Source organism: Oryzias melastigma, linkage group LG3 (assembly GCF_002922805.2).
Source record: "Oryzias melastigma strain HK-1 linkage group LG3, ASM292280v2, whole genome shotgun sequence".
NCBI classification, from domain to species: Eukaryota; Metazoa; Chordata; class Actinopteri; order Beloniformes; family Adrianichthyidae; genus Oryzias; species Oryzias melastigma.
Window position 1 is genome coordinate 22,395,015 of NC_050514.1, and position 13,867 is coordinate 22,408,881.

At 38.3% G+C, this 13,867-nt stretch overlaps 1 protein-coding gene across 6 annotated transcripts in view; it reads right to left on the reverse strand.

Annotated features, from left to right (window-relative positions):
• Positions 1-13,867, reverse strand: part of esrrga (estrogen-related receptor gamma a) — a 72,913-nt gene that overhangs the window by 28,839 nt on the left and 30,207 nt on the right. For 4 of the 6 annotated variants that reach the window (XM_024295921.2, XM_024295917.2, XM_024295915.2 and 1 more), the window contains exons 4-5: positions 13,204-13,332; positions 2,052-2,162 (exon numbers count right to left, since the gene is read on the reverse strand). In XM_024295921.2, coding sequence (XP_024151689.1) covers positions 2,052-2,162; positions 13,204-13,332 — 240 coding nt within the window. The remainder of the gene's footprint in view (positions 1-2,051; positions 2,163-13,203; positions 13,333-13,867) is intronic. The other 2 variants (XM_024295918.2, XM_024295916.2) reach the window with 1 other exon arrangement.

Genomic DNA, 13,867 nt, shown 5'->3' on the forward strand with positions numbered 1-13,867 from the left:
ACCGACCCTTTCTGGATTCTTAATGTGTTTAGTTTTTCCTAACGTTTATTTTGTTTTCTAGAAGCTACTTTTGTTTTCTGAAATGGTTTTTATTTATTTATTTTTTTGTAAATTTTGGTTTCTATAAGTTTGTTATATATTTTTTTCATATAATAGGGTTTTTATTTTATTTTATTTTTTATTTTTTTTAGTAACTGTATGTTTTTGAGTGATTTGTTGATGTGATTTGAACTTCAGGGCCACCATAGTTCTTCCACTTTGTTTGAAACGTTGATAGAAACACATTTGAACAGACATTTAAAAGTTGCACCAACTTTAGATGACATGTAATTGCTGCTAAAGTATTTGTTTTCTCAGAGCCTGAAGATGTTACACTGCTTCGTACAGAGGAGGACGATAATACTGAAAGCTAAACAGCTCAGCTGTTAGTGGTGACATGTGGTGATGAGACCTCTATGGCCCATTAGTAACAGACTGATATCCTGCTTCCAAATTAATCCAAAGACTAATCAAGCATGGGAATGGTTGACAGAGGATAGAAGAGCAAGAGATGAGTAAAGGGCTAAAAAAAAAAAAAAAAAAAAAAAAAAAAAAAGAGGGGGAGAGATTAGCTTTGAAAAAAAATGGGAGAAGACAGACAGGTAGAAATACAGCCATGAGCAGATTGCAAAAGACAGACAGGATGAGTCCAAAGAGCGACAGCTAGATAGAGATAAACAGCAAGAGAGAGTGAAAGAGTTGTGAGGATGAGTTGTGTATTGATCTAACACTGTCCACCACCCCCCACTCCTCTTACATCCACCAGGCTGTGTGTGTATACAAATGTTCGTATGTATCCACACACAGTTCGTCCAGCTCCAGGGTCATTTCAGCCCCATGAATCCAAGTCACACTGCAGTATCTGTGGGTAAATCTTATTTAATGTTTCCCTAATTAGAATCAATGGAAGCCCATTTCCAAACCCTGGGCTATTGTTCTGTTCGCACACAATCAATGTGGATGCTGAGGCTGGGGATTGGGCTACAGACAGATAGGTTCTGTGTGTCTAAGAGATGCAGAGGGACAGGAAGATGTTGTGTGTATCGACTGTGTGACAAGAAAAGGAGAGCACATGTGTCTTTGTAGGCTTTTTTGCTTCTCTCAGCAGACTTCTCTTAGAATACTCTCTGATTAAATATTTAGATATGTCGTACTTTCTTAAAACAGTAAATACTTTTCAACATCTGGACAATCAAGTTGGGTAAATTGAAAATTATGAAGGGAAATGATCTTCACTGGAATCCTTCAGTATACAATAGCAAATTCTGCCCACACATTCCCATTATCCCATAATTTTTAATGATTAGTAGTGCAAAAGTCGCAGTAAGCTGTTGTGTACCCATTCATGGCTTTGGGCTAAAGCAGAATATGTTCCAGCTTTAAGCAAAATGGGCTTTGGGGACCAGGCTGTTAAACGCTGCTCAATCCTCAGTGCATGTGTGCGTGTGTGTTTTGTGTGCGAGCAGACGGTTAGCTAGAGAGCTAACCCTAGTTTGATGTGGTTGCCAGATTGGATTTAATCCGGATTAGGGTTGTGGCTGGTCTGCCTCTCTCCCCTCTACTCTCTGGGTTTGAGAAATGTCCTCATTTAGGTTTGATTCTCTACCCGTTTCTCTGTCATTTGCACATGTTCTCTTCCTCGTTAATTTTTCAATCACTAGACTCTGGCCCCAGTTTTATTACTAAAAAAAAAAAAAAAAAAAAAAAAAAAAAAACAATGAATCCAGCCGGAGCTAAATGAATGCCTTTATGGTGAAATATTAAACACATAAAATGTTATGATCCCAAACTGGTAGCAGCAGAAACAAGGAAATAAACATAGTCCCACCAGATGGCCTTCCCAGTAACATGCCTATTTATGTGTGGCTGAGTTTGTGTGTCGGTTAAAATCTTTTTAGTGTCCAACTGTCTCCAGTCGGATGGAAGCTGATGCCTGTCTGGTAGTGTGAGTGGTGTACAGTGAGTTTTCACATCATTCTGTGATCTACGTGAACCAGAGTGTGTGTTCTTACATGGCTTCTTGGGAGGTAAAGCCAGCTGTGGGTTCAGGTAAGGGCTGTTGTCAGCATCTATCCGGCGTTTATATTTTTGTCTTCCACCTCGAACCCTGTCCAGCCGAACTCCTGTAAGAAATCAGAGAGGAATGACATGAATGGAAAGATGACTCGGCGTGTTTCAACACCAACAGTCTTTAAATTGTTCAGGAACAAAACAAACATGAAAACAAGCCGGAATTTAGCAAAAATCAGATTAGATGATAAAAGTTGTGTGAAGTGGACAACTGACTTTTAAATAAGATGTATGCTTCCTAAACTCAATCAGCTCCACTGTTTTGCAAAAGCTCTTGCAACAGTTGAGTAAGAAGACTAACTTACTTTGTCTCAGGCTTCTGCCTATGCTGTCTCCTGCCCAATCTCACACTACCGATTGCTGTCTCCCCCTCTGTCTCATTAATTAATTGATACAAAGGAGTTGTAATTGAATTAGGCCAATCTCTCCGGGGATTTGATGTTACCGTGGTTACCACTTAAAGGTGGATAAGGAAGACAAAGGTGTCATGCACCTTGGATGAGGAGAGGAGAGGAGAGGAGTGGAGGAGATAGGAGAGGAAAGAAAACGAGAGCAGGGCTCCCGGGTGCTCAAACGATTCAAACTGCTCTTCATTATTTTAGTATACACCAGTGGCAGATAGAAGGAAAAGTTTCAGGAAAAAAAGCTGAAACTCTCACTTTTCCAAGCTCTAAAAGATGGTTGGAATAGTGACATGCAGAATGTGTCTTTTATTGGTTATAAATGTATATTCAGAGAAAAAAAAAAGATAAAACAAATTATTCACACACTTTCAATTTTCAAAATCATTGATACATAACTTATACATTAAAAACAGCATTAAAAATCAATTTTTGGCTAACCAAAATTCATTGGGTAAATTTTGACGCAAAAGTTTTAAATGACAAAACTCTTTCCACCCATGTATGACTCCATATTCCAATGCTTCCACTGAGACAGGGGGTTGTGCAAAGAGCATGTGCAGCGTCTCTTTATTTTACACTTACACATGGAGGAGATTAAAAAGGGATAAAACAATGAAAGCAGCTGACAAGTTGGCTCCGTCAGGGATTTAAAGCCTCAGAAAAATATATTTTATTCAAAAGGCTGAAAAACAGTATAAATTTGCTTGAAATGAAAAGCCAGCATTCACTGTGCATTCAAATGATTGTTGGTCACTTGTAAATTTCACACTACATCATAATGTCCCATAAATATGTGATTTGCTATTTTATTTTCAGGTTTTTTTTAAACAGAATTTTCAGAAACTATAAATTTCTCTGGTGGCCTAAACTTAGCGGTGTGCATGTTTGTGACTGCAAGGAAGAGCTAGTGAACAGAAGGACTGACAGTCCAGATACAGGAGGGGGGCCAGTGTCAACAAACGGTCAAAAGACTCTTAACACCAGGAGGTACACAAAGCACTCACACACATTTTAAATGCATGTTCTCTACCATACACTCATGCAACGCATGTGAACCTATTTATTACTCTGTCAAAACAGTTACACAACAAGATGAGGAAATTTATAAAAAAGTTTTTAAAAGAGCAAAAAAAAATATGGAAATTAGAGAGTAAAAAATGCAATTTTTTCCTCCTAAGAAAAAGCTAAGAAAAAGAGAGGCTTTTTCTTAGCTTCTTCATGATTATGATGCTGCATATTTTAAGTCTTCCGCTTCCTTTATTTACCCAGCCTGCATTAATCTTTTGAAAATATTGAAAGCCAAAAAACTGCCAAAAAACATTTAAAGTGCCATAAATACAGCAGCTGAAACAGTAACCTGACTACTAAACTAAGTAGGAAGCATGGTATCAAAACAGAATACAACAGTGACCTTAATGCTACTTAAGGGAGCAGTTTCACTGAAGCAGCACAGGTGTTAGTAACTGGCGATGCTTGCCAATTCTTTCCTTGCAATGAAATTTAAGCTTAAATAACCACTAAAATTTAAATAGGTGCTTTTAGCATGTTTCTTATAATGATTATATTTAAGATTAAAACTGCATTTCTCAGTATTTTTTCAATAAAATCAATGGATCCGGAGCTGATAAAAACCTGCGGATTAAAAAAGCTCAGATTTGTGACGCAGCAACTGCCTATTGGGGGGTCAAAGTCTCCCTTCTCTGCTACAATTCTTTAGCATCCACTTGCAGACAAATAGAAGCAATGAACATCTTCATTTCTTCGTCTGAACTGCCATCTGGATCAAAGCTAAAAGTGAAAAAATATAGTTGGAGTGGGACTTAACGTTGTTATTCTACCTCGATTTTAAAAAAAATGTTTATATACATATACAGTATTTATAGGTTTAGTGGTTCTTTTATTTGCAGCAATTTCTGTAATTTTTATTTTTTTTAGAAACTCAGACATGACCTTAGCCTTTATTATGAAATGTTTGCAAATAATATAATTATTCTCTTGCCATATGTGTAAATAGTTGTTTCTATATATAGTTACTAAAGCATAGTCCAACAAATATTACTAACATTACTTTCTTAAATCTAACCCTCCCACTCTTGCTCTGTTCAATTTAAGCATTTTCTCTGTCCTATTAAACTTGCAGACTTTAAGTTCTTTCCTCTCTTTATCATATACCTAAAAGAGTCTGTGATATGCTGAGCTCACTTCATAAAGAGCCCTCTCTAACTACCTCATCTATTTTCCACCAAATTAACTTTCTCTCAGCACTGATTAATGATCAAATCTAAATGAATCAAATTAAAATTTGAAAATTATATTTCTAAACCCCACAAAAAAAAGAGACAGGGGGGGAAGCTAGTGAGCAAGTAAAAGTGTGCTACCGCCTCCTAACAAATGAGCCTTCAAGTCATAAAGAATGGGCAGGGATGTGAGGGGGAGGAGGTGGTGGGGGTTATATAAAAAAGAAAGGTGAGGAAAAACAAGAGGGAGAGAAAGACTAAAGTAAATGTGATGATCAGAAAAATACAGACTTCTGGGTGTTCGCCTGGACAAAGAGGAGACGCTGAGGAAAATAAGCTCTGCCTTTAACAGCATCATTAATAATGCACTTTGTTACCTTTGGATTTCTTTTGTCAAATGTGCAATGCCGTTTCTGCATGAGCATGCACGCACACACACTTCTGTGACAGTGATAAAGGTGAATCATTTGTGTCATGGGAATATTGCTGTCTGTCAATGGTGCGATCTGCACTGATCACATCAGGATGGATTTTTTTACTCCACGCTGTGTAACTCCGTGCCAGCATGCGTGTGTGCGTGTTCTTGAATAGTTGAAGGATTGCTAGTGCAATACCTTTGACACCTGAGTGGGCATGCAGGAGAGACGGGAGGGAGGTGGGGGGAAGACAGAAGAGGTTGGAAGGAAAAACACAACACAGATTGATTTCAGATAATCAATGAAATGATAAGAGAATGAGTAAATGAAGAATGGTGATGTTTGTGGGAAAGGGGGCTGAGAGGAGCAGAGGTAAAAAAATAAAAAAAAATAGACTGTGAACGAAAAAGAATAGATGACAAAAAGGATTTATTAAAATAAGACATCAATTATCCAAGAAAACACGTTTTGAGGGTTTTGTTAGGTTTCTTGTTTAACCTAGTCTGTGAAATTATGTGTATTTTTTCAGTTAAACTGATGTGTTGATGTAATAACATTAAAGCTTTTCCTGTGTTATGAAAGGATGGTTTGAGACAACAGACCTATTTAAATCCAGAGTGTGTCTATGTGGGATGTTTGTTACTTTACTGAAATTACCAAGAAAATGGGAAAAAATATCAAGTCACTAAAACATGTTTTCTTATAGTCCAACCCCAATCATAGTTTGATCTGTTTTAAAAGTCATCTTTTAATTATGATTATGTCATTTTAGCCAAAAGTACACAAAACTGTGGTTTTCTAGGACATCATTTTAATCAGAAATTACCCTCTTGAGTTTTGGACTGTTGGTACAGAGTAAACTTTCCCTTGTTTCCCATCATCCCTTTGTGTACACTCTCTCCTGCTAGCTTACAGCTCCTCACAACCCCAATGCAATAAAAATGGGAAGCAATATTGGAGCTATTCAGCCGTACAGTTTTGAGCCAGATGCCAGCTAAGACGAGAAAAATGAAGATGTTCATGGATCTACTTGTCTACAATGGATGCATCAGAATGGAGCAGAGCAGGAAGCTTGTGGTTCGTTAACTGTATCAAGTATGTGACACCTGCGAGCTTTTCTAACTGCAGTTTATCCATGTGCTCCTTATTCACAGCAATTTTATTAAAGAAATACTTAAAAAATGCAATTTTAATTTTAATTTTCTTTTTATATGTCCATCGTGAGAAAAACACTTTTTTTTATTAGAGTTGGCCTTTAAACTAAAATTATTTTGCTTGAAAAACTTTATTAAGATTGTTGTTCTTGTAAAACTGAAAATGATGTTTTTATTGAAACAATAGTCTTTCTTAAGATTTGGTTTTTGAAGTGTGTAGATTCCTTACCCCTTTTAATCTCCAACGGTAAACCAAAAACAAGCCTAGCAAACATTTAAGTGTTACCAATTGGTTGATTTCCAAAGGTTTAGAATCTGATGGAGCTATCATTATTCATGTGCTTTCAGTGATGAAAACTAGAAATACCAAAGCACAAGAGAAGGGAAAAAGACAGCAAAAGAAAGGTAAGGAACAGGTTTTAGGGTGACAGTGTGTGCATGTCATGCAGCGATGTTTGCTTAGACCAGAACAGATCTGTACAGGACCGCCTGAGGCATCGAGCAGGTGGCTGTCTCTGCTGACTACATTTGTGACTGTGATTGAAATTGAGCGAAGTCCCTGAAAAAGTACAGCCTTTCTTGGTTTTTTACATGGTCTGCACATAACTCAGGGGTCCTTTAATCCGGCCATTGAACAGTACGATGATGGAAAACTATATTCTTTTGACATGAATTCCTAAAGACTCGTAGAAATTGGTGTCTAAGATCTACAAAATAAAAGTAAAAATGTAATTTGTACAATTATATGGTACACTAAATATTCAACTACAATTCCTGGATTTTATTCCTTTCTGCTTAGGCTTTTTTATATAAGTAATTAATAATAGGAATGGGAGTTTCAAAGCTGTGGTTTTACTACTTGATTACATCAACATTTTAGGCAGGTCTTTTGATTACAAGTTCTGTCTTGTGTATGCTAAGCAAAAAAGCAACAAAGCAAGAAAAAAAAAATCTACATTTTTCTAAAACTCTGAAAATCTTTCTCTTTAAGGGAAAGATGTTCATGTTTGTGAAATTGCCCCCATCAGATATGCCCCACTAGGATACAGAAACCAAGATGATTCCTGCATGGAGTATGCTAGTTCTGAAGAACTGTGATGTTTGGAAAGTAAAAATATTGCTCTGACTACATAAGCAGCAGCAGGTGGAGTAGCCGGTTGTGCCAGAATCAGTAGTGGCCATGCTGCCTCTGATGATAGGACTCCTGCTGCTGAACCTGCTATCGTGTTTGCAGCCAAATGTTAAAACTGCTGCCCAGCCCACAACTACTTAGAAATTCCCATCACTCACAGACACTGATTCAGATTTGGGGAGTTATATTTCTGATGAGGACAAAGGATTCCAAATGCCTCTCCTATTCTTCTTGAGAGGAAGAACGTTTTTAAACAATAAAATTAGCTTTGATATGTTTAAAATTAATAAAATGTTTTTAACTTTTTATTTTTAAGCTTCTTAAATTTGGTTGCTTTTTTAACACAAACTATTAGGGGTTTAGGTGAAAATTTATTTGGAACAAATATGTCTCAATTTACCAACTTGTATACAAGATACACCTGCAGTGCTTAACATTGTGATCATTAAATACAAGTAATTTTACTATTTTATTACCATGAAAGGCGTATTGATATTCATTTAAATGTTTTTTTTTCTTTTCTTAATGTGATACTCTTTAAAACCCTTGTGCTATCCTATGGGGTACAGATGACCCTAACCTTATATTGATGAGTTTTCCCTTCGCTGATAAATGTGGACCAAGGTGGACAGGATTTCATGTCTGCCACGGATACCAGTGAAGATCAAAAATCCTTGAAAGAAAAAAAAAAGTTCCACTCGCTGTCTTTTGGGGTCCAGATGACCCCACTTTTAATGTAAATATGCCTAGGATAGCACAAGGTTAAAAAAGGGTTAAAAAAAGTGAAAAAATGTTCAGGTACAGTCTTAGAATATATCACGATACATATCATATCGCCAGACTATTGCCAATACAAACCCTAAAAAACTATGGTAAGAGAAGATACCTACCGTTTTGTACATACTTATATGAATAAACTTTAATTTGTGGGATTAAAAGTATTTTAATAAACTTTAGTAAATCTTCTGACGAGTTAAAGAAAAGGGAGTTTTAGCTTATTTGTGTGAAGAAGCAAACAGTTATTTGTGTATGAGTTACAGATTAGAAAATATTTTAAGAAAATTTACATTTTTCAAAAATATATCTGCATTAATTAATTTCGCTCACACATGACCCTAAACACAAAACTTAAAAGAAAGCTGTAAACAAATAACTTTTTCCAGCTTCAACCCAGCTTTTCAACAGACTAACTGCTCAGACACATATTCGAATACGTTATTGTATGAGGAGCAGTGTGACATTGCTGAATTATGAGACATCTTTCATGTAAATATTTAAATAAGTAAAAGAACTCTTACAACAAAAATTGATCTTAGAGAACATACCACTTACATAAATCTCATATTCCTCTATTTCCATCATCAACCCTTTCAAACAAGGTTCCAATCAGATGACAGTCACATGGTCTGATGCAGCACAGACGCTACAGGGCCAGATTTAGCTATTAGCCTCCCCAGGGGCAAACACCAGACACCACCAGTTGTCTGGTGCCCCCCCTCCTTTGTTTCCCTTCTACTCTTGCATCCTCCCCTTTCCATCACACATTCCCTTCCTCTCACTTCCCTTCTATCAGTCTGTTGTCTCCCAAACAGCTTGTTCTTCTCCATATAAGCGCTTTTATATTTTCTTTTGAACGACGCATTCATATTGCAAGAAGTGTGTCGGTTGTCTCGAATGCAGCCATTGGGACTGCTTGTGTGCAAACCGATGAGAGTGGATTGCTGCAGTCGAGACGCTGAGCTATGAGGAGAGTTATGACACACACGACCAGCTGTATGCACACACAACATTAGCGGCGGCACTCACACAGACTGGGGCCTTCCACCCGATCTCACTCATTAGGTCTTGAAGGCCGTGGGGAGCGCGGCCAGAGTTGGCAAGAGGTGTTAATGTGTGTGTGCATACGTGCAAGTGAGGGGCACCATGCCAAGGTTTATATTTGCAGTCTGAGGACCTGTCCCTGTAGATGCATACCATCTCTGTCCAGCTGGTCATTTATGACTTCACAGAGATGGAGGCTTTGGATTCAACACAGTGTCTGTTTATCCATGATTCATCAGACCCGCCGCCATCAAAGGCGCTGCAGTATGGGAGGAAATCTGTCAGTTTGAGCATATGTATTATATATACGCTCGCTAAATACTGCTGGCTGCCTGAGTTGTTTGACTGCCAAAATCTTTCATGTTGAAATGTGTGATCTGTGTTTAGCTGTCTGTTCCTAGTAATTCTGCACATTACTGCTGACACTGAATGTGTCTGTCAGGCCTCTCTTTGCAAAGATGTATAAAATGGACACCTGCGTCGCTGCGTTAGCATCATCACAAATCTATCTCTAAAATGTAACTTTTTTTCATGCAATTCTTTCTTTTGTGCCAAGGATTGTATCAGTATCTTCTGATTCCCCCTCGCTTCACTCTCAGCAGATTTAAATTCCACCCCTGTGACCTTTTGGTCTTCAGCTGACGCATCATTATGACCTCATTAAAAATGGACAGGCAGCCATTGCCAGAGGGGGATTCTCATAATATAATCAGGCCTTTTAATTGCCTTGCTCCAAAAATTAGCTGCTACATATTGGTGGGTGGGTGCCCCGTGTTTCTTCCTTCCTTCAGTTTACCCCCAGCTTGTTCATTTACTCCTCTCCTCCTCCTCACAGTAGAGGGTAAGAAAATCCAATATCCCACATGGACAGGGGCGCGTGTGAGCACATTTACATGATCAGGTGTGTGCTTAAAGGAAGATGTAAAGAACAAGCTCCACTCTGAGTTGGTTTACTGACCCCGGGGTCTCTTGCGCTCTGCTGTCCGTCTCTCTCTTCCTCACAAACATTCACTTTTTGCTGCCTCACTTGCTCTTCATCTCACCCTCGCTGTCTCCCTGGGCGACAAAGCTAATTTGAGGCAGATCTTGCCCTAAGGGGTGAGCCATAGCATCCACACAAACACTCGTCCGTGTCCTCCTCCCCACTCTACACTAACCGCTTTATCTTCACCTTTCTCCCGTGAGCTACCCGCTGACAGCCAAAGTTAGCACTGACGCTAACTGATCCGGCCACTTAACATTATCATCTATGCAAATCTATGGTAACACCACTCATGCCTAAAACTGCATCATGATGGTGCTCTTTATATCAGTGTTTTGAGCTTTGAAAACAAATTTGAATCTTAATTGATGTAAAGGAATTCCATAAAAATGTTTATTATTTAAAAATGTAAGAATGAGGCAACTTTTTGACAAAAATTGAGGCACTAGTGTGTTACAAAACTGAACGACAGAAAACATATGAACTACGGATTTGCAGTGGAGGTCAAATGCTTTTAGAATCACTTATTAGATACAGATTTCTTTTTATACCGAGAAACTTGAGGGGGAAGAAAAATGTTTAAGTCATTTATGTAACGTATGGCAGCTGTTGATCATTTCCCCAAAGGTACAAAAAGGAAATAAAATAAGGGAAAAAATAGGGAAACGGACGTATCAATTTTCCAAATGACCCTTATTCATATGTAGAGCGAGGCCCCTGTATTAAATTCACACCCGCACAACAAATGGGGTGGCTGTGGTCTGTCATGTTGATGTATAGATATGCAGCCCGATGTGTGAGTGTGTGCTTGATATGTGTGTGTGCAGATGTGGAAGGCAGAGGCAACAAAAGACAGCTATTTGTTTGCCAAGTCAGAACATGAGCACACAAACACATGTAACTCAGTTTCAACCACACACAGAGGAAATCTCTTATATTTCGATGTTTACAATTACTTTAATAGCTATTGTAGATCCTTTTAAATTCATTAATGTAACTTTTCTTTTTACAGTTTCGATCCGTCAGTGTACAACGAGATAATCTGTAAGATATGATAGTATTCTGGTGTGGTTACATCCTTCGACATGTGTGTTTGTGATCACATACACATGACAAAACAGGAGAGATGAGACGTGGTTTCTGCCTATGTCAGATCAGCTGGGAGCACGAATGCTACCGCAGCAGCTTGTTAGGGTGTCTGCGTGTTTTTTTCTGAGTGAGCGGAAAAGAGAAGAGCAGGAGAATGCTTTTTTGTGCTCAGTAAAACTTAGATTTTAAACTAAAGTCAGTAATTTTGATAGAACGGAAATTCTACTGATTTAGGTGTTAATGTCTGAGTTGATGGGAAGCAACAGGCATTTCTTTTTTGGTTGAGGGGATGCAGAACGGTCTGAATGACGAGGACAATGAATGAAAAGCAGGCAGAAAAGGAGCATCACAAAGCCTATAATAACAGTGAGTGGGAGAAGCGCAGGGAGGGACAGACAGGAATGGATGGAGGCAGGGCTGGCAGGCGTCGGCGCAGACACACTCCTTGACCACTGTAAGGAAAGGGGCGTAGGCCAGGTCTCCCATCAATTACAACCTTGACCCTCCTCTTCTCTCCTCTCCCTCTCACACACACTTTCTGCTTCATTCACCCCCCTCCCTCCCTCCCTCCCTTGCCTCTCATCCTCCCCAGGCCCCTCTCCTCTGCTCCTATAAATCAATCTCTTTTTTCCCCCCACTTCTTCCCTCCTTTCGCCAAGCCTGTTCCCACCTTCCCCCTCTATTCTTGCCGCTACCAACCCTCCTCTTCATCCCTTGGCACTCTTCTACTTCCTTTCGTTGCTGGAAGTGCAGGAGGAGCAGAAAGGTCAGGCGGGAGGGACAGAGGAGTAAGAAGCAACGAGGGACTGTAAAACCAGAGTAAATTTATTCAAACTTCTTCTCATGTTAGCTTTTGTTTACAGCTTTGCGGCGGTTATTGCGCCTTCCTCTGATCTATTTTTGGGTTAGTAAAATGTATATTGCATTTACAGTAACTTTAGTGTTTGGGGGTGAAATATAAGGATAAACAGGGTGCACACTAAAAATGCCATAGTTAAAAAGTTGGATTGTTTTTGATCGAACTCCAAGGTTGAAAGAGGACTAACTTTTTTTTTGGCTTATTTTAACCCAAAAAACAGGAAAAAAAAACACATAAAATTGGAATAAAATTAAACCACTGACATCCCCAAAAATTAACTTTGTTTCAAAAAGTAACCCAAGAAATGGGTTGAATTGATAACTCAAGTGTTTTAAGAGTCCCTCCACTTTAAATATATCCCGAATGTAAAGATGAAAATGAGCAGGATTGTAACACATAGATGTGACCAGATGACAATAAAAAGACTTTTAAAGGAAAAATATTGGAGAAAAAAAACCCAATATTAATGATAAAACATAATTTTAAAAAACAAATAAAAGGGGAAACTCTTACTTATTTCTTAAGTATGTTACATGTAGCATTGTTTTACACAAGTTTGTTGCAGGCAGCACCTTTAACATTCCAATAATGCAAAATAAATCACATTGAAAAAATGTATAGGTTTGTATAACGCACACTTACATGACCTCATCTGTTACTGTTTGTATAAAAATTGAGACAAACTTTTAAAGAATTTGATGTCTTCAATGACAAAAAAACATTTAATTTTTGTATTCCTAATTAGTAGGTTTGCACACGTCACTTCAAATCAGTGTTGTTAATGTTCTGAGAAGTGGTGCACAACACAGGAATCGCTCTATAAGGGAGTAACCCCTGAACTGTGATTATATCTCACATTTTAATTACTTAAAAGAAAAAAAGTACTGCAAGAAATCAGGTAGAGAACAATCTGGGCTTGTTTGGTGTCAGGTTGGGTTTAAGCGCTAGCCTTTCAAATGCTACATGTATCACAGTTATCAGAGAAATGTAAGGAAGAGACCTTTTCCCTTACCCTCCCTCAGCATGCCAACGGTCAGACACTTCATGAAGCGGCAGGCCTGGCACGACTTGCGTCTCCTCTTGGTGATCTCACACTCGTTGGTGGCTGGACAGCTGTACTCAATGTTGCCTGTAGTATAAAGAGATGTAGAAAGAGGACTGAAAAGGCAGGTTGAACCTCAAATAAAGTCATCAGCAGACAAACATGTGAAAATACAAACCTAGAGCATGGATTATGGTGAAAAAAATAAATGTTTGAATAATAATAACTGTTAGATGTTTGTATAAGTTTTCTTTTTTATGATAAATCACACTGTATGAGGAAGTGCTGCGATTACTTTTCCTGTCTTTTGCCCCTTTTGAAAGTTGGACATAGATTTTACACCCAACAGAAGCGTACTCTATTTTTCCATTTTTTTTAAACGTATTTCATCATATATTTGGATATCAAGCTGGTCTCTTATTTTCATGCCAACCTGACAGCTACACAGACCCAACAAGCCAATACATCTCCCACTGAAACCGAGTAAACAGTGATTGCTATTGACTGCTGCTGTGGAGAGGATGTTTTCTCATTACTGGACTGATTAAAGAGCTAGTTAGCTTGGGAAAAAGGCTAAATGCTCCAACACTTCCTAATGGGTAACAAGACACACATCAATTGC